The sequence below is a fragment of the Nicotiana sylvestris genome, chromosome 3 (assembly GCF_000393655.2).
Source record: "Nicotiana sylvestris chromosome 3, ASM39365v2, whole genome shotgun sequence".
Classification (NCBI taxonomy): domain Eukaryota; kingdom Viridiplantae; phylum Streptophyta; class Magnoliopsida; order Solanales; family Solanaceae; genus Nicotiana; species Nicotiana sylvestris.
The window spans coordinates 153,576,548-153,604,255 of record NC_091059.1 but is presented as its reverse complement, the minus strand read 5'-3'; the positions used below and the strand labels follow the sequence as shown (position 1 = coordinate 153,604,255).

At 35.5% G+C, this 27,708-nt stretch overlaps 3 protein-coding genes across 4 annotated transcripts; 1 reads left to right on the top strand and 2 right to left on the bottom strand.

Annotated features, from left to right (window-relative positions):
* Window positions 1-5,406: 5,406 nt before the first annotated feature.
* LOC138888198 (uncharacterized) lies at window positions 5,407-5,931 on the bottom strand. The gene has a single exon (XM_070170016.1). The coding sequence runs from the start codon at window positions 5,929-5,931 to the stop codon at window positions 5,407-5,409; it is 525 nt and encodes a 174-aa protein (XP_070026117.1).
* A 3,768-nt stretch (window positions 5,932-9,699) lies between these two features.
* Window positions 9,700-16,143, top strand: LOC104248671 (aluminum-activated malate transporter 5-like). Its single transcript, XM_009804974.2, is given in 7 exon segments — window positions 9,700-10,394; window positions 10,480-10,617; window positions 12,455-12,718; window positions 12,812-12,948; window positions 13,264-13,410; window positions 15,291-15,908; window positions 15,910-16,143. Coding segments are annotated over 7 exon segments (1,701 nt in total). The 5' UTR covers window positions 9,700-10,030; the 3' UTR covers window positions 15,943-16,143.
* Window positions 16,144-17,204: 1,061 nt separating this feature from the next.
* Window positions 17,205-19,301, bottom strand: LOC104248670 (uncharacterized). Of its 2 annotated transcripts, none has more exons than XM_009804972.2 (5): window positions 19,205-19,301; window positions 18,217-18,301; window positions 17,996-18,120; window positions 17,830-17,910; window positions 17,205-17,376 (listed from the first exon to the last, which is right to left on the bottom strand). In XM_009804972.2, the coding sequence occupies exons 1-4, from the start codon at window positions 19,284-19,286 to the stop codon at window positions 17,870-17,872; spliced, it is 333 nt and encodes a 110-aa protein (XP_009803274.1). In that variant the 5' UTR covers window positions 19,287-19,301; the 3' UTR covers window positions 17,205-17,376; window positions 17,830-17,869. The 2 variants fall into 2 exon arrangements, with proteins under 2 accessions (XP_009803274.1, XP_070024712.1); XM_070168611.1 differs by having other exon boundaries at window positions 17,830-17,907.
* Window positions 19,302-27,708: the final 8,407 nt, after the last annotated feature.

The following is a 27,708-nucleotide window of genomic DNA, read 5'->3' as shown; positions in this document are numbered from 1 at the left end:
TTCTGGGTCACTAATCCCCAGCGGAGTCGCCAGAGCTGTCACACCTCCTTTTGCCGCGCCCGCGGGGGCACAGGGGAGTTTTTTCAATTAAAGGACAATCGAAACGGGATTTGTTTATTTATTTCAGAGTCGCCACTTGGGAGATTTAGGGTGTCCCAAGTCACCAATTTTAATCCCGAAGCGAGGAAAATGATGACTCCATATTACAGTCTGCGTACCAGAAATCCGGATAAGGAATTCTGTTAACCCGGGAGAAGGTGTTAGGCATTCCCGAGTTCCGTGGTTCTAGCACGGTCGCTCAACTGTTATATTCGGCTTGATTATCTGATTTTATACAAGTCTGAACTTATGTGCAAAATTTAACTTTTAACCGCTTTTATCATTTACTGTTTTTATCAAGAATTGCAACGTTGTGAAAATGTATCTCGAACCGCGTTACAATCAATGTACCCGCGGTCGTCGACACACTTTGACTCCGTTGAGATTTGGATTTGGGTCACATCAATGTGCACCCGAGTTTAAGGAAATTAAATTGTTAAAGGCGCGCCTAAAGCGACTAGCGTATTTATTTTGGGTAAGACCGTGGAATTTTACTAAATGGTCCATCCCGAAGTCTAAATAATTTTTAAAGCAAATATTTACTGAGGGCCCCGCAATTGTATTTTATTTGGCGAGGCTCATCTCATTCTTATTATTTTTTTTCAAAAAATGAATTTGCAACGTCATGGACACGCATCTCGAACCACGTCACAATCAATGTACCCGTGATTAGAAACACATTTCGAATCCGTCGAGATTTGGATTTGGGTCACATAAATGTGCACCCGAGTTTAGGAAGGTAAGATTTATTAAGGCGCGTCCTAAGAGTCTAACGTATTGTTATTTTTAGGGAGGTTGTGAGATTGGCTAAACAACCCGTCCTGGAAACTAAATGCTTCACTAATATGCATTTAACAAGGGCCCCGTATCTGCGTTTTGTTTATTTTTATCGAGGCTCATCTCGTTGTTATTTTTAAGGGATATCCTATAGCAACTATGTTTCTCGTCGTGTTTGTCTCTATCAATTGAAAGCAGTAAATAGCCTTAGTTGATTATAAAACCGTATTTAAAGTGCTACTACAGAATAATAAAATGTGACTGCATTTATGGCCAACTAGTCGCAAATTATGGGCCCAAATCCAGCTCATGCGAGATGGCCCGACTTGGGCCCTGTTTTTCCGATACAGGCCTAGCTGACTTTCGATCTGGGCTCGGCCTTCCTGGGGTGGAGGCCTAGAACCGATTCTTTGTTCTTTATCAATTTATATGTGACAAACTAGCAAAAGGGGAAAGAACTATACTAGCAGTGGATAGTTTACATGCCTGGCCTACATTAAAGAGTATGTTACACAATTTAAACCTAAGTCTGGGATACAACCTACTGCATTAGGAATATTCAGCCTACATATACAACTAACATTCAATCCCCATACATTGATATTTACTATGCGTGCAAGTTGCCTTCAGTATCCAAACAAATGTAAACTATCATGCATTACATGATATTCAATACAACAGCCTATGCTTAAAGTAAACAATCTTCAATTCTTCTCTTTTGCATTCATACTCAACTTCAAGTTACATTGACAGTATTAGTCGTGTACCTGGATATTTGCACAATAAGAAGAGGAAGAGAGAGAGTATCAGCAGCAAGTAATCAACAGCAACAACAGATAGCAACAACGCAGCAACACAACCAACAGCAACTATGTAGCCCACAGGTGCTTGAGCATCAGACAGACAAATCCCAGAAAAAGAACAATGAACCAACCGAAAACCCAAGATACCAAATGTAACAGCAACAGAAGATCCAATAATCACAAAACTCAGCAAGTACTCAGTACAGTTCCAACAATCAAGAAGGCTAAAACTCAATCCACAGCTCACAGAAAACTCAGTATAGTAACAATCACAGCAGAAAACACACAGCCTTCTCTTAACGGAACAGTGATGACCCTAGTTAGAATAACTGACTTGGCCAGAACAGCTCAACCAACTTAGTTCCTTGTGCAGTTTTGGGCAATGTTTTAGTCAAAGTATTCTGAAAATTTTCACTTTGTTTTTCTCTTTTCTCCAGACTAAAATCTCTACCCCTGTTTAAGTTATCAAATGGCCTATTTATAGGCCAAATGAACCAGTACAGCTGAGCTGCCTGCCCTGCCAATTGGCAGAATGCCCATACCCTATAAGCCCATCTCTAAGCATCTTTGGTACCAGCCCCTTTGTTCCCCACGCCTGGTCTTTGTTTAATCAAGGGTTATGGGCTCGTTTTATTTATTCATTTTAAGCCCCATACTCTTATGTCTTGCTCCCCATGGGTATTAGTTTAATCCTAAATTAGTACCCTACTTGTCAGCTCATTTAAACTAATCATTTTTGTCCTTTTCAAACCCCAGACTACCCCTGTTAAACCCTGGTTATCACTGTCTTGACCCTTTGCAGCATCAGGGCATTTTTGAACTGATGAAAGTTCAAATTCAGGACTGCCTAGACTGAACCTTTCAGTCATTTTTCAATGCAAACAAACTATTTCAAACAATGCTGGGGCCTTCAATCAGTGGCAAAGTATCAATTAGTCATGCGACATTATTAGCTCGTTTGATTCATTAGTTATAGAAACTAATCAACGACATTTATCGAGTCGACTATACTAATTATAGCAGGTAATAATCAGTCGCTCACATAAACAATATGTTCAGGGACCTAAAGGGCATCAGACAATTTTGTGTTCAATTACTGGGAACCTATATAAGTTTATTCATTTGACGACTAATCTAATCGAACATGTTCATCACAGAATACATTCAAATCATACACAGAAAACAATTGACCAAATAAAAGGTCTTTACAGAGATGAAAGAAATCCAAAAAAATAACAAAATAACAACCAAACACAAAGAGATATGCTGACAACTTATTTAGAAATAAAACAAAAGAAAGGAAAACTTACCAAAATGTTTAAATCAAACAGACCCAAATCTGATTCAACTTCGACCTTCTGAGGCCGAACAAACTTTAATCAGGGTGTTCTCACATGAGAACACCTTGATTAAGGTCTATTAGACCTCAAACCCATGTCAAAACTGGCCGGGTTCCCCAGGTGCATGTGTTTCAAGTTCTGGATTTCCAGATCTGGATTTTTAGGAGTTGTGGGTAGATTCGGACCAAACCAAGCTTGGTTTGGTCACGAGGAAGGTCAGGGGAATGTCTGGTATGAAGATGGGGTGGTTTGGCATAGGTCCGGGTTCGACTCAAATCTTCAAACGAAGATTCGAGACGAGGGAAGGTGATTCGAGGCAAGAGGGTAACAGATCCATGTTCAGGAGAGTGAGGGGGTCTTAGGGTGTTCAGGAGGTGGTCACCGGCGTTCGTGCCGCCGGCTTTAATGGCGAGGGAGATGAGGGCGGCTAGGGTTTCTAATGGGAGGTCCGGGTTCGACTTGGGGACGAAGGGGTGGGGTGTTGGTATAGGGGCGTGGGTATAAGGGAAGGTTTATATATGGTCTATGGGATTGGATCTGAGCCGTTAGATCAGATGATCTCAACGGCTTGGATCTGATGCTGAGAAATGAGACGGGGTCGTTTGGCAGTTAAACGGGGTCGTTTGGTTTAAGTGAGGGGTTGGGTCAGGCTGGTTATTTGGGTCGGGTTTGAACATGGGTCGCTGAAAGAGGTCCTGAACCGTTGGATCGGCTGGGACGGACGGCTTAGATCATCTTGCCTGAAACGACGTCGTTGAGGCGAGTTGAACAGCCTGATCTGGACCGTTCGTTTGAATCAGATCAACGGCTTTGGTAGGGATGCCGATACGGCGTCGTTTGAGTCCGTGTTTGGGCAGGCCTGTTTTGGACTGGATCAGAGTGCTGGTTTGGGCCTGTTTTATTTCATTTCTTTTGGGCCCAAACCGGTTTTCCCTCACTCTTTTACTTTTTTTTTCTTTTTTTTCTTTTTTTTTTCTTTTAATAATAATAAAAATAGTGAAATTAAAATCAACAACACTGTGACATTTCCACATAATTATCACAAAATAGTTAAGTAAGTTAAATCACAACCTAGAACGAACGACGCACATATATTCATATTTTTGAATTTCCTTTTAACGACACATATACTTTATATATATATATATATATATATATATATATATATATATATATATATATATATATATATATATATATATTATTTTATTTTATTTGATAATGACTAGATGCAAAATGGACAGACCCACAAACACATGTCACGGACAGATCGAAAAATTGTACAGCGAAACCATTTGTCACTATTTTTATTTTCTTTTGGAGCGATTGTCCGTAAAGCAAAAATCACGTGCTTACATTTTGTACCAAGATCTTAAGCGTGACTATAGCAAGCTGAAGCGTGAGATTAATGAAATGATTGAGAGGGTGGTTCGTGATTCAAGCATTGATTACCTAAAAAGTGTGATGTTGGAGGAGCATCCCCTAACTTCACTCTATACTATGCTTGACGATATGCCCACACCATCCGTCCAGAATGGAGCTAAGAGCAATTCTATCATTGTTATCACTAGTGATACCGAATCCGCCTCCAAGACCTCAAAGTCTCTTTCCGTGAACCAGAATATTGAGTAGTCCATGGATTATGAAGTTTTATCTCATGTTGTCTTTTTGATCATGGTATTGTTTTTCTAATAGTCTATGAAGTTGTATACCCCTATGGTGATGTTTTATTTTGCTCGTTATGTATTGGTGATGTTATCATGCAATCTAATATTAATGAATGAAATTATTATTATGTTTTGAATTTTTTTTATTTTAATATTTTTTAATGAACTTTTTCCAGATTACCTGGGGTCTTGTATTAGCAAAAATAGAGTTTGATGATACAACACAAGGTATAAAAAGCCCTTCAAAAAACTGTGAGGCATAATGATCGTTTGATTCAAGTTAACAAAACAGTCCTACTGTCTTCAAATTAATATTAGCACATTCAAATTATGACACCAACATTGGACAATAGGAAAATGTATTGTCAATAAATATGAAGATAGTTTAGTACTTCAAAATGCAAAATTTAGCACATACTGAACTTATGAAGATAGTTGAGTGCTTATGAATCAATGTAGTACGGATTAAAACAAGTTCAAAATGATAATACTTTGGCACTTACAAGGTTCCAACAAAATAGACAAATTAAAACATTCAGTTCAGTTCAAAATATTATTTTTTGTTAAATTCAAGAGACATATTTTATTTCATTCCAACATGGAGTACAAAAGACAAAGGCTTTGGCATCCTAAATATTCTATTCTACAAAGATTGAATGCGGCAACCAGTAACACATCAAACTAAACAATCAAACTGATAATAACCAAACTAAACAATAATCAAAAGTTGAACAAAATACTCTTATCAACAATCAAACTGAACATTTTTTGAATCTTCATCCCTACAAACATTCCAGCTAACAACACAGATGGCATAGCACTTGCTCCAACATCACTTTCATCAACACACGAACTTGAAGATTGTTCTTCACTGTAAACGTTTTCTTTTTGGAATTCATTAAATATTGCTACTACTTCATCATAAGATTTGTAAGACTTGAAGATGCTTCCTTTGAAACCTATAACCATAGGAACACACTCACACCAAGAGTTGTATAATCCTGGCTTTTTACCACGAAATACCATATATACCTTCGATGCCGATATATTATCAGCTTGAGATCCATTTCTAAACTCAATAAAAGTTGTTATAGCTTCATCATAAGTTTTGAAGGCCTTGAAGATGCTGTCCTTGACACCAATAACCATAGGAGCACACTGATGCCAAGAGTTGTACAATCCATGCCTCTTACCACGAAACACTACATAAACTTTCGAAGCATTATTCCTCTTCCCGTGGTCCATTCCTTAATCTAACCCTAAGAAGTATAAGAGATGAAGAAGGAGAAAACAAATATAGAAAAATGGGGGCTGAAAAAGCTTTTTAGGTTTGACCAAATATATTAAGTGTTTAGGGTTAGAAAGTGACCACTTTAATCATAAATATCAGTAGTTTAATTTTTATACGTATTCCCTCTAATTTTTATACGTATTTCCTCTAATATATTATCTATATATTTTAGTGTATTTCGATTAATTGGTATAGTATATGTATATTTTAGTGTATTTCGTTTAATTAGTATAGTATGTGTATATGTGCTTTATTAAAAATGATGAAGCATGCATCTGAAAGGTAAGACAATTAAATTAGTGAGAGAGAGAATTGTTGAAAAATTTAAGTTAAAACGAAAAATCTGCTAAAGGGTATATATGGAAAACAAAAATGCACAAATATCCATTATGCCCTCAAAAGCCGTGCGAAGTTACCATTATACCCCTATTCTGGACATTTGGGCCATTCTTGATTTGTTCAAATATATTTTCCGATTAAAATTACATATAGTATTTCTTTGGTTAAAGAATATCCTCAAGTTATTGATAAATAGAGAAACCGAAAAAGACGTGCAACTTTGTAAGAGCAACCGCCCTAACTGTCGGTTTGAATTGGAATTAGAAGAGTTGACCAATTATATGATACTTACTTAGATATTATTCTCAAATAAATAACTTCATTATCACTCAATTAATAATTAATCCATACTTAATTACTTATCCCTACTGATGGTTGCTTATTGACTCACAAAAGCTTACTATTATTCGTTTAGTTTAATTAAAAGTTATTTCAAATCCGTTTACTTCTGATTTATATTCCCTCCGGTTCACAATAAGTGTTCAGTTTGCTTTTAGCACACCCATTAAGAAAATACTAAATTCTATACAAAAATAGTTATTATGACTAAACTACCCCTAATTAAACATTTAACGTATGGAGTAAGAAAACTTTTTAGGGATATATACATAGGGGTTATTTTGTAAAAACAAATTGAATTCTTTCTTGATTACATAACTGAACACTTATTTTGAACCAAAATGAAAAAGCAAATTGGCCACTTATTGTGAACAGTAGGGAGTATTACTTTTCAAGTATAATCTTCTATGGCGCTAACTTTTTTGACATAATTAATAGGAGACAACAGAATGTCTAAACTCAACGGGACAAATATTGCCATTAACATTTCAGTCGTGGAACTACACTTATTGTGACATAATTAAGAGAAGATTATAAAAAGTTAAATGGATAAATATTACTCTCTTCGGTCCACAATAAGTGATTAATTTGCTTTTTTATTTTGATCCAAAATAAGTATCCATTTATATAATCAAGAAAAAATTCAATTTATTATTCAAAATTACCCTTATGTACGTATAAGTGATTTTCTCCTCACATTTGAGAAGAGAAGTAAGTACTACTATAATTATGGTGCAACATTTTGGACCCTTTTGGCCATAGATTTTACCAAAATAAACTTGGATTTTATTTTTCAAACTCATGTTTGCCATAGATTTTGCCTATATTTTGGCAAAATTCCAAATCCCAAAACCAGCTCAATAGCTAGTTTTGGGCCAAAATCTTTACAAACACTAAGAATATACATATTTTTTCAAAATAAATTTGGGAAATATGTTTTGAAAAAATATGTCCAAACCAAACTTCACCCAAATCAGATTTTTCAAAACAAATTTGGAATCTATGGCCAAATGCTAGCTTAATGAAGAGTAGTTTAGTAATACTAACTATTTTTGTCTAGAATTTAGCATTTTCTTAATGGGTGTGCCAAAAGCAAATTGGGCACTTATTGTGGATCGGAGGGAGTAGTAGAAAATCTTCGCAGAATTACAATATTTCTGACCTTTTAATTATTAAAAAAAAAAAACAGTATCGTAGCCACATACATTAAAGGGTGGTCAACCGAACACCCTTCATCGAAAAATTATACTTTGTATATAGAAACTTATATTGTGTACATAAGTCAAAAATTATTTTTTATAGGTGTATATTAAATTTTGAACATTTTTCGCGAAATTTTTGACTTCGCCAAAGTTTATTTTTGGGCCAAAAATTTTCACCACTATCTAAGACTGTCAAAAGAAATTGAACATAATTGTTGCAACTGTTCATTCCTGAATTTCACAAATCATAAATGTCGTCACACGAGAATAGGTGGAGGACTTATTAAAGGCATATCTGGAGAAGAGAGAAAATGAGGGAGCTAATGTGCTTGCTTGTGTAGGCGAGGATCGCTTGGCTAGGGCGCGCCAGAGGAACTGAAAGCCATTTGACTCTAAGGAGAGGAGCTTCGAATGACTTTTTTCTTTTCTTTTCAAAATTAAGGTATTTGGTCAAGCTTTCGGAAGAAAAAAAGAATTTTTGAATAGAAGTAGAAACAATTTTTGAGAAGCAGAAAAAAGTACCTTCTTTCCGAAGGCACTTTTAAAAAAATACATTTAGAAATATTTTTTAAAAGCTTGATCAAACAGTAATTATTGATCAAAAATATTTTTCAAAAGTGCCAAATAAAATTACTTCTTATCAAAAATAATTTTTTTAAAATTACTTTTAAATTATGTTAAGACGAAATGGTCTCGTGGCCACTTAAACTTGTACCGGATTTTAAAACCGATACACGAACTTACATTGTTCTCATTTGAACATTCAAACTCACGTATCCGATAACTAATAAAGTTATTTGACCGTCGACCATGCACATGTAGCAGCGACAAAGATGGTGTGGACAAGGTGTGTGCAAGTCACAAAAATTACGTGCGTGACTACAATAGTTTTGATTTAAAAAATCTAAAACCAGAAAAAAATACAAATTAAAAAGAAAGAAAATAAATCAGACTCACTTCCTCATCCCCGCAAAATTCTCTTCACCCCCTGTGTTCTTTCCAATTCTAAATATTAATTCCCAGAGCTTCATCCACCACCTCAACATCCCCGTATCCTATCTTCTCACATATTCTCTCCACCGTCTTATCAAACACCGCCACCACATTCACCACCGTTTTAGCAAAAGCTTCAATAAACAAACATCCATTACTCTTCGCGAATTCCTCGCCTTCCTCTGCACTAATAGCCCTAATATTTTCTCAGGTGTCACACTTGTTCCCCATCACTATTACTGTTGTGTTGTCTTGTTGTTGTATATCTTCAAGCCAACTCGACAGCCGCTCGAAAGTGTGCCTTTTAGTCACATCGTAAACAAGCAAAGCTCCTGCGGCGTCTCTATAATATGCCCTCGTAATTGATCGGAATTTCTCCTGTCCCGCCGTGTCCCATATTTGAAGCTTGATTAGAAGTGAAAATGGAATGAATTTTATGAAAGTTTGTTGATTGAGCATATTGTCAAGTGATGGCTGAGATCTTTCTCACAATGGTGGCGATAAAAGGTGCCGAAGGAATAATGAAAGAAATAAAATAAGAAATAAATTTTAATAAATTAATTATAAAAAAATGGGATCCACTGATGACACGTGTAAAATAATAAATGATCTTAGTACTTTATGTGTGTTTTTTTTGTCAGGCAATTGAGCTATACACTCTGACGAAGGAGTTTATTTATAATCAACTGATTGAGTTGAGATGCTAAAATGAAAAAGTTAAAAATTTATATAACAACTTTAAAATTCGGTATAAATTTAATTGATGAGGAGGTCATTTCGCCTTACGTTAATTTTAAAAGTTTGGCTTAAACCTACGCCAACCATAAGGGACCATTCTTGTGAAAACCCAATAGAAAATCTCCCGTGAAAAAGGAAAACAGAAAAGTCTAAAATAAGAAAGGAGAAAAAAAACAAATACTACTCTTTTTCCAAAAAAAGTAAAAAATCAGAGACCAAAAGCTTGCAATCTTGAGATCCAGTTGACGACAAGTACACGTCTGCACACACACTTGGAAGTTGGAATCTCAATAATTTAGTTGAATTCAGATCAAAAGTCACAACTCACACACCAATAATTTTTTCCCCCAAAAAGAATCAATACTTATAAAGCATCCAATATAAAAATCATGGAAATCTCTCCTCAAATTTTGTAACAATTGATCCAAAACAAGACCAGAAAATGGCATATCTTGGCTCGTTGAAGCAAAGCTTTGTTGAAACAAACAAAGAAAGAATATTACTACCCAGAAAAGGGTATTCAGAATTGGGAGTAGGTGGTGGTGCATCTTTCACAGGAAATGAGAACTTTCTGGAACGTTTACGCTATCGGCTTACTGAGTTTTGTAACGATGTCAAAAAAGCTGCAGCAAAAGCAGTTAAAATGGGTAGAAGTGATCCTAGGAAAATTATATTTTCTGCTAAAGTGGGTTTTGCTCTTGCTCTTGTTTCGATCCTTATTTTCTTCAAAGAACCCTTGCCTTATATTGGTAAACACTCCATTTGGGCAATTCTCACTGTTGTCGTCGTTTTTGAATTCAGTATAGGTATGTAAAATTTTCGTTTTTTATGCCTCAAGTTTGTAGCTTTGTTATGTTTTTATTGCTAATTTTAGAATTTGTTAATGTAAAGGTGCGACGCTCAGTAAAGGATTTAACAGGGCATTGGGAACGTTTTCTGCTGGAGGGTTAGCTCTGGGCATTGCTGAATTGTCTCTTATGGCTGGAAAATGCCAAGAGGTTGTGATTGTCATCAGCGTATTTATTGCAGGTTTAGTTTCTATTTCCGTATTCGGTACAGTATTTGGTTTAAGGTTGTAGAATTTTCGTAGTCGTTATTTAAAAAAAATAAAAAAATAAAATACACTATACGGAAATACATACTTACATATGCAGTACACATATGCAGAGGCGGATGCAGTGTGAGAGTTACGGGTTCAATTGAACCCATAACTTTCAACGTGGAGTAGAAATTTATCTGTAAAAATTCATTAAAGTTGTAAAAATAATAGATTTGAACCCATAACTTTAAATATATAATGGGTTCAATATTAAAAATCTTAAAAATTGAACCCATAAAATTTAAATCCTGGATTCGCCTCTCCACATATGGTATTGGATTATAACATAAGTATAAAAGGCACAATTTGAGAAGCTTGCTAGTGTGAAGTAACTGTATAAATGTTGCCATAATTTCTTTTTTTTTGTGTGTGTGTTTTTAATCAATCAAGTTAACATTTTCAGTAGGTTGTACTGAGTGCAGCAGTGCATTTGTTTCCCTTTGGCTGAAAGGAAAATAGCGGAGAGGTCATAAGTTACAGGACATATTAGTATTGCTTGTTTGATATTACTAGAGTCTACCCCGCATCAAATTTGAGAAATGGAGGATTGTGGTGATCTGTGTGCTTTGAAGTGACCTTCATAGTTCAAAGTATACACTGAAACGAACTTTATGGACAAACATTTCCCTGATACATATTTGGTGAAGATTTCTTATGGTTTCTTTCGGTTTTGCCATTGACCCGCCCCTTAAAAACAAAAAAGTTATAATTCTTTATTCAAGCCGAATACAAACCACAGTTACTGAACTGAATAAACTGAAACCGAAAAGACAAAAATTGGATCATACCGAACCGAATGCTGAATAGCATTTTAAGGAATCGAATACTGGAAATATCGAACCGAAATATTTCAAAACCGTACCAAACCGACCAATGAACAACCCCAATTAGAAGAATTTCGAAATATAGGTGATTAGGAGAAAAATAGAGCAAGGAAAGATATAGAGAGAGCCTTGCAAACTGGTAACTGGGTGACATGAGCACCTAAAACACCAAAGAAGCAACTACAGCTTCAACTTTCACTCTGTAGACCAAAGCATAATTCTCCACTCTTGAATTGAGTGAACCTATTGATATATATATATGCCCCTCGACTTCCAACTTAGTAAAAGAAAAATCAATCATTTCAGTACCCTTGACAGAATGCTTAGGTTCAATATCTTACTGAAGAACATTGCATATTAGATTTGAAGACAAATAGACAATCACACATATACAACGGTTCAAGTAACAACAACAACAATAACAACATACCCAATATTATCCTACACCGTGGGACAATGGTTCAAGTAAAGGAAAGGTTTTTCAGTTTTCTTCTGTGTTGCGCGGACTCTCCAAAACAGCTGTCGCACCCGTGTCGGATCCTCCAAAAATATACTCGTTTTGGAGGATCCGATACGCACCCATCGATATTTTCGGAGAGTCCGAGCAACATAGATTTTCTTCACCTCCACGTACCTTGTGCATCAACATCACAGCAACAATCACCATCTTTCTTTTTTACCTTGTATAAGGGTTAAGTGGGCCATTGACGGGAAGAGTTTGCTTGGCTACTACACGAGACAAAAGCTAGTAAAGCCATTTACTAAATATGTTCCAAGGCTCATACATATATGATATCCTGATCTTCGATATCTCCCGCTCGTTACCATGACAGCTCTCTCTCTCCTTTATCCTTTTCTGGGGTGGAAATATGTGTGTATATATATTTCCGGGGAAATTCACTTTTGTACTACTCTAATCATTACATTTTCCTCTTTCATTCAGGATTTTGTGCGACTTATTTGAAACTGTATCCAGCAATGAAGCAATATGAATATGGATTCCGAGTCTTCTTATTGACATATTGTATAGTGCTAGTATCGGGGACTTCAGATTTTGTTCAGACCGCTGTTTCTCGATTGTTGCTAATTGGGGTTGGAGCTACTGTCTGTTTGCTTATAAATGTCTGCATCTATCCCATTTGGGCTGGTGAAGATTTGCACAAATTGGTGGCGAAAAATTTTAAGGGTGTCGCTACTTCTTTGGAAGGTGGAGATTCTTTAATCTCATTTCTTCAGATTGTCGTCGGACATGTCCTAGACATGCTATGCTCGGCTGATATCTGCAATGCTTCTTTTTCAGGTTGTGTCAATGACTATTTGCAATGTCTTGAATACGAAAGGATACCATCAAAAATTCTTCTTTACCAGGCATCCGATGATCCTGTCTACAATGGTTATAGGACTGCTGTAGAGTCCACCAACCAAGAAGATTCTCTGGTAAACCCATGTTGCTATTGATGCTTATAATAACATAAATATGTGGTATTTCCTCCATTCCAAATTGAATGGCCTATTCTGCACTATATTATATTAAAGTCTGAAAGTGTATGTTCAACATTAAATGGTGTGGAGGCTGGTAACTTTTGTGTATTAAAGAAATTGAAAAATAAGGTAGCACACATGTGACTTATAGTGGAGCTTTACCTTATTTTGGATGGAAAGAGAAAAAAAAATTGTATGTGGACATTCATGTGGGTTTGGTGGAACATCACCTATTTTCTTGGGTTGCTAATTTTGGTAATCCTGGTTCAGTTAGGTTTTGCTGTGTGGGAACCCCCTCATGGCCGTTACAGAATGCTCAATTATCCTTGGGGTGAATACGTTAAAGTCAGCGGTGCACTGAGGCATTGTGCTTTCACAGTCATGGCTATGCATGGCTGTATTCTTTCAGAAATACAGGTATAACTTTTTCTAATTTTTCTTCCTGACTTGGCCTAAAGCAATGTGCAGCACAGAATTTTTTTTATTCCATAAATTTGAAGCCTATCTCACATCTGCCACTTTTTCTTTCTTCGTTTTTACTTTGATATGGAACTAGGCAGCTTATGAATAATGAATAGAAGTATTTTAGATGCATAGGAGAGAAGTACTTAAAGTAATCAGCATTCTAGACCTATAAAGTTCCATGTAACCATGATTAGGGAATAGTAAATACATAGGAACTATGCTTAAGTTAGTATCTGTCAAGGGGTTTTTAACTCTTTCTCTTGGTCAAACATGAAAGAGGCGCGCATAAGTATTTATTGTAATTTTTTACCAGACGAAAATCAAACTGATTTGTCAGTACCAAATATTCACATTGTTGGCATGTCTCATTTGTTAACTAACCTATTTGGGGCTAAGAACTCAACCATGGAACTGCAGTTCCAGCCAGCTATTTCGTAAATTATTCAGAGTTTACTCCAGTTTTTATAATTTTACAGAGTAGTCAAATATTGACCATAAGTTTTTTCGTGCCATTCATAATGGTTAATGCCATGCCACTGGATTGTTCAATAAATAAGTTAAAAATTTACTTGCTACTTTAGAAGCCCATCTCAGATACATATATCACTCGAGGTGCACATAAAACTTGAAGTTAGTCAACGCTTAAGTTGGACCTCTTTAAGAGGGAGCACTAGCTGGAATATAAATAGAATCTTTTTCCTCTTAAGGTGGAAGAAAAAAAGAAAATGTAGAGGAGGGATAGAATCACTACACTATCACGGCCAACTATACCAAATCCTTAATTTAAGGATATGTGTAATGCTATTTATGGAATTACACAAATGGTAATAAATAAGTTACTTTATTTGAATCTTGGGCGAATAGAGGGAATCGAACCCGCAAAGCAACGTGATACGTAAACATTAAAAAAAGAAGAAGAAGATATGAATGAATGTTTTAATGACGGGGAATAATAAATTAGAAATTTTGCATAAGAATACCAGTCACTCAAAACTGAGAACTACATCTTGACATCCAAACTAGAAATTTGAAATGGTTGAACTTTTTTTTACATTACATATATAATTTTTCTTTTTTCTTCATTAGCGCCTTTCTTCACTAAAGCCAATGCTGAATTTGCACTTTGTACTTAATGCCCCATGGTCATTGGAGCTTTTCGCCTTTGATAACTTTGGTTTTCAATTCGGTTATCATTTCTAAATGCCAGCTTAACTGAGTACCCTTGCATTTTGGCTGTAACTTTCCCTTCTTTTATTACTTATGCAATTTTTCTTTTTTGCAAATAACCTATCCTAAAAATGTTGAGATGATTTTTGTCCACTAGTGTCATCCTTTTTGCTAGCGAAACAGTTTGAAGGCAGCTTCTAAAGAAGCATTTATACACAAAATATATTAATGTCAGCTTTTAACGTAGGTAGCTTGACACAAAAAATTCTTCTAGCACATGGTGGCAGTTCACCTAGTGCTCTAGTCTTGAAGGAGTTTTGCATTATTTAATGTTACTTCAGACAAATAAAATGTTCTCTTCAAAGATATCAAACTGAAGTTATCTTGTAAACAATTTCTTGGTTATCTACTTAATAGACATACCATATATGTTTATATCCATTGAGATATCTTTTCCTCTTAATGAACTAAAAATACAAGAATCCTTGCCTGCTAATCGGTGACAGATAGCTGCATAAAATGTACGACAGGAAACTGATCTTGGAGCTATTATTGCCTGTTTGCACTTGTTATGATACTGTCCTTGATTACTAAATCAAAAAGATTAAGAATTTATGCTTTAGGGGTTGAGTGGTCACTGCTTCATGCAATTTTTCTTCTTGTAGGCAGCATCTGAGTTGAGGCAGGTTTTTAGGAAGCAGATTCAGAGAGTTGGGACTGAAGGAGCTAAAGTGATACGGCAGCTTGGAGAGAAAGTAGAAAAGATGGAGAAACTATTCCCTGGAGATCCTCTCGAAGAAGTTCATGAGGCTGCGGAGAATCTTCAACTGTTGATTGACCAGAAATCTTATCTTTTGGTTAATGCAGAGAATTGGGAAAGTTCAAAAAGACCTAAGAAGTTTGAAGATCCTGAACGCATTCAAGAACTGAAGGACAATGAACCTAAACCCATGCTAATAAACTCTCTTAGTGAAGCAACTCTTCATCTAAGGTCTGCTCACACATTGAAGCACATGGATACTCTTAATCCAAATGTAAGCGTCAACTTTTCTACTTCACAATGGGGTTCCTCAGAAGATGTGTTCAAGCAGCAGACGATGTGGCCTTCACGGCTTTCAGTTCTTGGAGATGTAATTTTGAATGAACGTGAAGTACGGACATTTGAAAGTGCTAGTACATTGTCACTGGCAACATTTACTTCCTTGCTGATCGAGTTTGTTGCAAGGCTTCAGAATCTAGTAGATGCATTTCAAGAGCTCAGTGAGAAGGCAAAATTTAAGGAATGCAACTGATAGAAAAGAGGCAGCTACTCTTTGAGGCAGGTTGTGTAACTGTTCCTGCTTTTTGGTTGAGGGGATCTTCTTTCTGCTGTCCAGTGTCACAGTGCTTTATTGCTCTACTGCCAGTAAAGAAGATGTTATCAACCAGAAACTAGGTTCAGGCTTGGAATGAAAACTTTTCTTATGAAGTTGAAGATGTTTTGAGACAATTATATATAATATACTAGTTTCTGGTCCACGCGCAACGCACCCAATGTCAATGAGTACAAAAATTATAAAATCACGTGAATAATATTTTCTTTAGAAGTTAAGGTAGAGTAGCTTATTGTGCTGACTACATTGTTGACAATAGTATCTCAGGCATTACATATATAAAGTAGAATGGAACATCAACTTCATTTTGTGTATTATTGGTACTGCGAAAGTGCATATTAGTTTAAATATAATCTTTAATGGCAATTAAGCTTATTACATTAGACGATTTATCTAAAGTTGTAACTATAGCTTTGCTCTATTTCATGTTAGTATGCTACTATTGCGCTTCACTCCCATAGAAACAACTACAATTTACTTTCCTGAGCGGAATTTTGTTGCAGATGCACCATTGTTGAAGTACATGGGCCAAAAATATCTAAGTTGAAGTACCACTAAGATCCAATCGTCAGCTGTGTTTGTACATGAGTACAAGGTTATGCTCTTCTTTCAACCAAATTATTGCCTAGCAAATGGAAAACACGACATTTTATTTGGCACGTGTGTCCCACGTGTGCAAGTACAAATCTTTTATAAGGATAGTGATAATATTAAAATGTGTATGTAATGAGTATAAAGTGTAAGAGTAAAATTACAAGCTCAACTGAAGAATGATTTTTCTATTTTATGAGTTGATTATTGGACTTCAATGTTTATATGTCGTCTGAACTTGAAAAGTAAAGCAGTTAATTTAGTTAGTTATGCAGTATAGATAATAATCTAATTACTTATGTTATTTTTTGCAAATATGTTATATGCTTGTATTGTAGGTAACACTTCCTTGTAGACGATGTTTTTGGTATATGTTCTATTTTTACGTGTCGATTGCTCTGTCATGACAAGAACTTTTGCTGTGGAAATTGATATCCCTCTTGAAAGTGCAGCATACAGTTGTCCATGCGAAAAAACATGTTGTGGCAAATACAAGCCAACATTGGGAATGGTTTGGCCTCGTGCTTTATTTATTGCCATGGCAAAGCAAAGACGTACTAGAAATTGCTTTCGAATGAACTTGAAAGGATATCCTTCATTTTCAGGGGTGAAAGCTGAATGTGTAGCATAAACACATGCTTTGTTTACACAATGACCGATCATAATTTCTGCATGTAAAACGTTGTTGTGAAAGCCTTTACATATCATTCTTGTTCCGTTACGTAAGCCATTTGAAGTGTCTAGATTCCTGAGTAGCATTATGGGTGCGTTCTCCTTCAATACTTTCCTGCATAAGAAACTAAAAGTTAAAATGAAAATCATTTTTTATTGCATGTTCCAGGTGTGTATGCTTGAGGTAAAAGAAAGAGAAATAGTGGAGGAACAAAATATATTTATAAATCATGATATATATGGTAAAATACCTATACAGGGGGAGATCATTGGGTGTTAAAGTGTTTAGATATTCTTCCCGGTAATAATTATTGGTGTCATCTTCTGCAGAGTCAAAACTAATAAATGTTTTGCTTTCAAAATATACTTCAAGTTGACAACTGAGCCGTCTATAATATCAGTGATTTTGACTTCTCTAGCTATTTGCATTAGTCTACTTGGCATTAAACTTATGCCTATCTTGCTTGCCTTCATATTGTCATTCTTGTATTGTAAAACTTCCTTTAGAATGTTCCATATACCTAACATATGTAGAGTAAATAAGTTAAAAGAGAAATTGACAATTTACCATTTGTTGAGATCTTTCGCCTTCTCAAATGTTGGGTAGATTAGCAGCTACTAACAGGTGTCGTCGAAAGGACAAAATCTCCTATTTAAAAAGGATCAGCGAATTTAGTGTTATATTAAGGCTGTCTAAAAAATTATGAAAATACATAAGGTATGAGGTGTTATACCTTGGAAAGTAGAGCTTTTAACATCACAGAAGGCTACTACTGACTTGGAATTTTCAATGTTCTCTAACAATTCCGCCTCAATTTCAGCTAAGTCTCCCCACAAAGTCAAAGTTTTCCTATCATACCTACATATTTAAAATTGAGTGTCTTAAAAATTACATTCTGCTTTTGCAGGTACTAAAGTTTAAAACATGAGTGGCGAATAACTGGTGGTAACTTACCTCTCGTTCGTAACTATTACTTCTCGCCTTTTGCTTCGTCCTTCTCCATTTAGTGCTTTCACTTTTATTACAATGCAAACCACATCTAAAAAAATGAATTATTAAATATTGAATAATTGCAGCTGCAAAATACTCAATAAATATATGTAGGTATTTACCAAATAAAATCTCATTAGTGAATTATTCTGACTCGTCCAAAGAAATAAAACCATTGGAGAATTGTTGATACATAAATTCAGTGTTGCATTGTATTACTTCTGTATTGCTATTAAATGCTACTTCGAGGTCCTTGTGCACAGATAAGAAGTTTGGTTTTGTGCCGCTTATCTTTCCATTTATAATGTAGTAGCTTTTTATTTTGGTCGAAAAAATTCTTCCATACTTGAACATCGTTGTTGAAAAGAGTAGTTTATATTTTTGTTCCCTGTGTCAATGCGGACAAGCAATAAAATCACCAAAGGAGGCAATGCATTGAGAATTGAACAAAAGAAACTATTAAAATAAAATTACCTCTTCATCAACGAATATTAGCTGCCAACGTACACCTTCACCATTCTCATTTTTGTATTCCTTTATTAAGCCTCGTGGAACGACTAAAACTTTAATTACCTATTCTGTAGCATATTTCTTCAACTTGCTAATAGGTATGCACAACTTTCCTAGCTCTTCTCCGTTTGCCATTATAAGTTATCCCGTAGTAGCTAGGAGAATAGAGGCAAACACAATATATTGTTGTAATGTAGAATTTTTTACCTATCGAATATATGTCCTTTAGAAGATGAAGCACCAAATGCAATATATAGTTGCGAATATATATCCTTTAGAAGATGAAGCACCAAATGCAATATATAGTTGCAAGACAAGAGTAATGCTCAAAGAAGCTACTGATTCTTGAGGTTTAATTGAAAAATCAAGCAACGTCAGCTGGTAAAATATATGAATATCTTAATAAAGTTTAAAGGTAATGACAAGAGTGTAGAATTATTACCAATTTTGTGATGCGGCAACCAAAAAGCCCGTAAAGAAAACTGTACCAGAAAGAATACAAGGATGATGGGACAAAGACACATTATTGTGCATTTATATAGAATGCTGGGAAGAATCTGAAAAAGCATGTAGAAGGAGTTATCATGGAAGATGAAAGAATAAAATATAAAGAGTGAAATTACTGCAAATAATAAGTAAAGGAATAATTTCTATTAGGGAAAAGAAACGGAAGAAATCAGCCATCAATGTCTTGGAAAAAAATTAGAGCACCAATTTTAGGGTGTTCTTCAAAAAGAACGTGGGGTTTAAAAACCAAATTAATGATTTCGGTAACTTTATTAAGAATTGAAACTGAAAGAAGCAGCCATCAATGTGCATATGATTTCAGTCACTTTATTGTTTATACGTTACCCAAACTCTTTTCTACGGATTCATCCTTTTTAATTAGGTCATGTAATTTAATGGTCATGTACTTATAATATTACTATTTCATATTTATTATATTAAATGTTTAATATTTTATTACATTTTATTTAAAAATAATTTACAATTGGGGCAAAATAGTAATTCAATTTTGCAGGAAGGAGCTTCCCACTTTTAGTATAACTAGTTTTAGCATACGCGTGTTGCGCGTGTCCCTCGTGTTAATGAAAAATAAAATTTTATATATAAAATAAATAATATTCAAAAATATGTTTATGTTATTATATAAAATTAAGAGTAGTTCTTCCTTAGGAGTTTGATCTAGTCTAATAGTTCTTCCTTCAGTTGTTTCTCTTGCTTGCTTTATTGTACAAAAAAAGTTATAGGAGTAGCGTTTGATTGAAGGGTAAAAATATCATTCAGTTTTACTTGAGGACTTGGGTACGTACATTGCATGTATATTTCATGTTACTTATTAAAATTTTTATGTAAGATAGTTTACCAACAATTATTTTTTTTTATCTTTACTCATTTTACGGTACTGCTAAAGCTGTAACCTTATTCTATTGATAACTTAATAATCATATAGGCATCCGAACTCGATTATTATTAACAATTTTTATATTATTTTTTTTGCTCAATCATTATCTTATTTTACCTATAATTTCTTTCTAAAGTACTTTTACTCGCGACCAATTACATATATATGTTCTTTTTCTATTCCTATTTAAAATAATGTCACATTTAAAAACGATTATCATTTGATTATTTCTTAATATTTAGACAATAAAAATGGACAAAACTTGTAAGTATATTTCAAATTCTACGTCCTTATTGTTAAAAGAAAATAGAATGTCACAATTGCTTTTTAAAGTCTAAATTCATGCCACCTTAATATGAATTATCATTAATGTTTTCATTTTTTTTAAATCAAAACTATGACTTAAATGCACTATTTCTTACGTGCCTTTTTAAACATTAGGCATAAAATTGATGGATCAGTTATTTACTTTAATTTTATTTAAACCACACGTTATTTACTTTTTTTCACAGAATATATATCCATGAAAGCAACATGTAAGAATTATAATTATGTGACATATATAATTCAAATAAGGAAAATATTTAAGTTAGGTAAAGTTTTAATTGACTTTAAAGTCCTAAATTTTAGGGTTTCCTACCTAGTTCAATGGAAAATAATTTAATAACAAAAATTTTAGTCAATTTCAAAGAACTAAATATTAGGAGAATAATTAAATGACTATTTTGTCTAGTGTGAACTCTAATTTTAAAGGGTAAAAAAGGCGAACGACATTTCGCTAAGGGCCTTCGTGCTTTTAATATAGTATAGATATAATAAAATAATATGATATGATATGATATGATTAAGTTTTTTGTAGTTGTCAAGGAATTGGTTTCTGTTCTGCAGCATGTTTTCAGAGCCTGTAGGAGCTGTGAATCCAAGAGAAAAAGATTTCCTTACCCAAAAGATTATGTATCTTTCTGTACATTAATTTTTTTACTTGTTTCCGATGAAGCTGTAAAGCATTGAAGATTTTTAAAGATCATTAGCTGGATAATATGGCCTTGTCATAATATGCAGAGTGCATCCCTAGAAAATTCTTTGAGAATGACTTGCATGAAATATTAAGTAATTTGCAAGTTTACACAAATCATTTTACACAATGCTATCACTGGTGACAAGGCATCTTTTGGAGGAGCTCAGTCTTACTATTTTGGCAAGGCTCATGTGGTGAAAACTTCTTTCTTTTCTACCATAAAGAAAACAGAGATCACTGTCATTTGCTGGTTAGTAGCAACTGGTTCAGTGTACATCTATAAATTTGAAAACCTGTAGCTGAGTGATACCAGCATTCCAAGAATGAAAAGTAGTAGTTGTCTACAAACTCCAATAACCTACTGTACAACTTCAAGTGGGTACATAGATACAAGATATAGATATTAGTCTTAGGCAAATACAGGGAGATCTTGTGATTAATCATCAACTAAAACTGATAATGCAAAGTCACATTGTGGTCCTAAATGCCATTTTTGTTTAGCATTCCCAAGTGTTTCTTGCCTCCAAGTTTGACAACATTCTACCACTTAGTATCCCATCTGGCCATCTAACACCAGAATTTATCTAAGAACATTTTTTTTTCTTCTATTCCATCCCACATGTAGAGACGGATGTACCATAGTAGGTACGAGTTTAACTGAACCCATAATTTTTGGCGCGGATTATAAACTTATGTGTAAAACTTCACTGAAATTGTAATAAATAGTAGATATGAACCCATAACTTAAAAAATATAACGGGTTCAATACTAAAAATCTTAAAAGCTGAATCCATAAAGTTTAAATCCCGGATCCGTCTCTGCCCACATGCCTTCCTCTAATAGAATGTTTGCTGGTTCTATTTATTAGGCAAAGTGCCACTAGCAACCTGTATAATGACCTTCTATATGAAATAATCTCATCCACTTTCGTTAGCAATATCTGATCCTGACAAGGAATCCCAAGGACCTTCTACTTAAGGTAAGCTTAATCCACTTTCATTTAGTAAGATGTGGTCTCTTTTAACAGTTCAAATCCTTTCTGCAGACGAGTATAAGCTCTCATTCTGACTTAGCCTTTTCCATTATGATGAAATGTTTTTCATGCTCAGGGACCTGCGAACACTGACTCTAGGTAGATATTAGGTAATCTTGTTAAAATTCACCACCGGACAAACATCGTGCTGGTGTCTTACATACAGTAAATCCTGAGTTCCAAGGAACAGTAGAGAGAAACCTGGAGCTTCAATTGTGATTGCAGGGATTGCTCACCATTTGCTTCTGCTTTATATCTACAGGTCACATTGTTAATAACTGCTGAAAACTTCTTACCTGAGCAACTGCAAGTAAAAAGGAGATTCAATTCATGGCACAGCATAATTCACTGTACTACAAAGTAAGTTGTCCCTATGCACTTGAAATTGGGTACATGCAGAAACGTTGACAGCCTACTGAAATTCTCTTCCTTGCTTTTAAGAATGAGAAGTCGAAGAACACACTTTGGACAAGCGCTAGAAGCTGTTTGGTGCCGAGCAGAAGCCCTTTCAGCTCTTACAGCCAATCACCAGAGATACCTGGGAGCCCTAATATTGCAATGGAGTTCTTGTGTCGAACGTGGAGCCCATCTTCTACTAATCTCCTCCAAATGTTTTCATCAAGTGTAAGAAACGACCACTATGCATTCACACATGAATAGAACGAGATCAGATTGCTAATCATAGGTCAAGTTCATTTATAATGTGCAAAGTGAATAGCAGCATTAACGAAACTAATATGATTCGACACAATAAGCATGACCACCCCTTTTATCTATTAATTGGCCATTGTTAAGCATACATACAAAACTACACTTCGTTGAAAAATTAGCAAAGAAATCGATTACGATAACAAAGACAGCTGCTTAACACTACATGTCTTGACTTCTACAGAATTTCCTTTTGAGAGACACAGGAAGCAAAGAGGATCCTGAAGGAAAAGAGGAGGAAACACAGGAGGATGTACCCAGTCGAGCTATAACCAACAAAGAGGATATCAAGGTATTTCAATCTTCCACGACCTCCCACTAACCACTCCCAACCCCCTGTTTAACCAAAAAAATAGAATTTCGGTCAAAGCTAGAATTTAGAAGAACGCGAGTTACTGATAATCAAAAGAATATGTAGAAGAGAATAATTTGGAGTAACCAGAATGTAATCAGGAGAGAAACAAGTGAATCAGAGTATATTTCAATTGTGTATGTCCTTACAAGTGACTAGATACCTCCCTTTTATAGGTATCTTGAAGATATGCGTTTCCTTCAGATCATAATGAGGTTATTATGAATAATTAAAGACATTGAATGCTACGTTACACAATCATTGTAGTCAATACAAATTTTCTAACGTATCCGGTATTCAATGACTATCGAATTCCGTATCTGCGCTCTTTATTATGGTCATATCCGTTCCTTTTGATAAATGATCTAAATAAGTATGGGTGCTGAATCATTCAAATGTCCTCCCATGCCTCTTCCTTTGCCTTTGCTCGTTTCTATATGCTGCCCGTGACTCTTGACTAATTACAATTCTTTGACTATTTGACGAGTCCACGTGTCCCAACATATATAAATTCAATTTTTTCCAATATAGATAGTCCCCCCACTTTCCATTTATTCATCAATTGAATATTTGGGAAGTGGATTTCATTAAAACGAGAATTTTTGTCATCACTAATGCTATGACAATATTGACGCTTCAATTGTTACTTCCATTTAATACTTCATGCACGTGTCGATTTTCCATTGGCTCTGCAGTTTTTGCAGCCTTTTTTCAAGGTTTTTGTAGTGCCACTATTAACGAAGTGCCAGTTATCATAATTATGGTCCTTCCACCTCTGCGTTTTTACCTTTGGCGGTTGCTTATCGGTATAAATATAATTTTTTTCCTTTGTCTTTAATCACATAAAGCTTATTAAACACTTATTTCTCCAAATCTTTGATGACTTCTTCCTTAGACCATTATTCTTCGATATGTCTTCACCAAGCCCTAACCCTGAGAGAGTTTCCATTACTGACTCCTTCCCTAATGCCCCTGTTAGGCACAAAAGGGGAGGTAGACTTCGTAGTTTAGGATCTACTCGAGGAGGTAGTTCGTCTATGCCTTCTTCTGGTTCTGGTCCTTCCTCTAGAACCAGAGGTTCCCTTTCTCAAAAATCTTCTTCTAGGGGTAAAGACCATTCTGAACCTTTACGCGAACCTTTAGTAGATGAGATAGTCCCTTCAGAATTGTCTTTTTACCATGACAGGGAATCTCTTAGAAACCAAGTTTCCGCATTAGATCGTGTCGATACTTACCCTACTCAAATTACAGAGGTTTTGACTCCTGTGGTTCGTAAGGAATGTCATTGGAGTAATGATTTTCCCATTATTATCCCTAATCCGAATCAGAGAATTACTTCCTCTTTAACGGGGTTCTCTTTTGTTTACACTTACCCTTTTATTTTAGGGTTTAGACCAACAATTAACCCAGTCATTCTTAAATTTTGCCATTTCTTCAATGTCTGCTTGGGTCAAATTGGCCCAATCATATGGAGGGCAGTTGCCTGTTTAAGGCATTTAGCTACTAGAGCTGAAGCTCTTTTTACTTTCCCTCACTTGATTCATCTTTACTTACCTAGGATTTTTCGTAATGGTGTTTTTACACTAGTGGCCAGGAGTAAGAGGGTTTTGGTGAGCCTTAAAGATGACAAGGACCGTGGCTGGTATGCCCGATTTGTTGTTGCCCCCACTGTTGGTTTAATGGGTGAAGATAATGTTCCCTTCCCTGAGAAGTGGAATTTTGCATGTAAGACTTTTATCCCTCTCGCACCTTCTTATTTCAAATTTATCAGTTTTACTAATTTTACCCCCCACCCCCCTTGTTTTTCTTTTTAGCAACCATGGGAGTTGTGGGGGATGTTCCCAATTTCCGTGGTTGGGTAGATAAATTATTGAAGATCGCGCCAATGGATGGTAGATCTTGGAAAACGCTTTCTAACCGCTTTGGTTGGAAGGTAAAGACTCATGGTAAGAGTTCACATTTTGTTCTTTTCGTGCTTTTATTCTCCTTTATTGTTTTAATTTTTTTCCTTCTTTTTGTCAGGATTTGCTATTCGATGGGTTACTGCGGAAGCAGTTGCAGCCTCTCGTGTCTCTTCGAGGACCCGTACTCCTTCGGGAACCCGTATCTCTCTAGAGAGAGCCCGAGAAATAGTCTTGGGTTCCTCTTCTTCGAAAAGAAAGGCTGCTGAAGAGGAAAATTCTGAAGAAGAGGAAAATGAGAGTCCGTTGGTAACGAGGCCATGAGTTAGGAGACGCATTGTTTCTGATGACGAAGCTAAAGTCTCGGTTTCTTTTACCGAACCTGTTGAAACCCCAATAATAATTCCCAATGATGACGTCACTCCCTACGATATCCATGAGTCTATCGACCAACTTTTTGTTAGTGGATTTGGTCGTGAAGATGTTGGGCCTATTTTAGACGAAGTAACTTTATCATCTTTTTCATTACCCGTGCCTGTGATTCCTTCTTTACCGACCCTAGCTATTTCCGCTCATTCTTCTACTGCTCTTACCTCTTCTCCAGCTCTTCCTTTGGCTATTCCCCCCTATAATTCATCATACTAAAGCGGGCTCTTCAAGTAAGAGTGCTGCTATGAGGTGGGTAACTATTGAAATTCCTGCTGAGAATAGCCTTTTGAGAAAATCAGGTCAGGCGGATATATGGCTGGAGCCTCTTATTGGCCCAATTGATAAAGCAAAGCTGGAAAGCCATAGTTCCCTAACTTTAATGAATGATATCGTGCATGCCACTCTGAAGGTATTTTCCTTCTCTCTCTCTTTGCAAAATTTTTCATCTTTAAGATTCTTATTTCTTTTCTTTTCTTTTTTAGGCTAATCTCATCGGCACAGAGTTGATGAAAAGAATTGCTCATTTGGAGAAGACAGCACGTGACTCTCAATTGGAAGCAACCAATTGGAAGGGGCAATTTGAGAGTGCTCAGGTTGACATAGAGAGCTTGCAAGAGAATAAGAATACCTTAGAGCAGTGAGTACGGGCCTTAACCTCAGAATTGGTGGTTACAAAAGCTTCTTCATACCAAGCAAAGAAAGACAAAGAGTGTCTTGAGTCCTCCTTCTCAGAGCAGCTATCTAAAGCTAGTGAAGAGATCAGAGAATTAAAGGCTCTTTTAAATCAAAAGGAAGTTTACTCTGGGGAGCTTGTGCAAAATTTGACTCAAGCACAAGAAGACCTCAGAATATCTGCTGATAAGGTGCGTGCTTTAGAATGCTCCCACGCCTCTCTTCAAGATTCCCACAGTTCTGCCTTGGCTGAAAATGAAGAGCTAAAAAATGAGATCACTGCTTGGGAAAAGGATTATGAGATCCTTGAAGAAAAATCTGCTGTTGAGGCAAGTTGGGCTTTTTTGAATTCCCGTCGTGATACCCTACTTGAAGCTAGCCAAGAAACTTCAACCTGGAGTTAGAGTTAGCTAAAATCAACGAAACTATTGAAAAGGCTCAACAGACTCAGGACTTCCCTTCTCCTGTGGATGAAGTTCCCGTGGATGAAGCTCTTATGAATGTTGAAGCTGATATGGGTGTCATGACTATTTCAAACCCGATCGAGCCCGTTGCTGCAAGTCAAGTTGAAGTCGCGCCTGCTGATGCACCTGCCCAAATTGAGCCTGCTTCTATAGACGTTCCTGCCTCAATACCACAAACTTCTCAGTGACCAATTTTAGTCATTCAAATAATTTTATTTTTGTTTTGATTTTGGAAGATAGTAATCAAACCCTTAACTTCATTTGAGGGTTGATTTAAGGAACGTCAGTCCCCAAGTCTTTTAATGGGGTAATCTAAACAATTTCGTAGTTCGATAACTAAGTTCGAACTTAGTCTTAGTTTTTTTTACATATTAAGAAGTTTTTTATCTTAAACTTCTACTTGTTTTATTCTCGCCTTTATTTTTAAGGACTTACAAAATAATTTGCATTTTTGTTTTCCGAAAAATGCTTCTGTTAACCTCATGATCAATTTAAACATGAGTTTTATAAAAGGGCTCATGATCAATTTAAACATGAGTTTTATGAAAGAGAGCCCTTTTATATTCCAATACTTAATGAAGAAGACGTCTCAATTTCATAATTATATTATCATACGACAAAATAAATAGGAATACACATGTTTTTCTGAAATAACTTGGACAAGTTTTTATTTTCGAACCTTGTCTAGTTTCGAATAAAACTTTACATGTATTTGAATTACATCCATAACTTTCTCGTAACTGTTTTTCTTGTAACAGATTTTAAAAAAAAAATAATAGACACGGGGTTTTTCCTTATAACCCCTTTTAGTACATAGCCTTTATCCTTAGTGAGGTTTTTCTTTGGCCTTAGCTCGTGGCTTTATGACTTTTACTCTACACTTGACTGGTTTTAGCTCGTGGCTTTATGACTTTCACTCTGCACTTGACTCTTTCAGGCTTGATTTTTCCTTAATCTTCTTTGC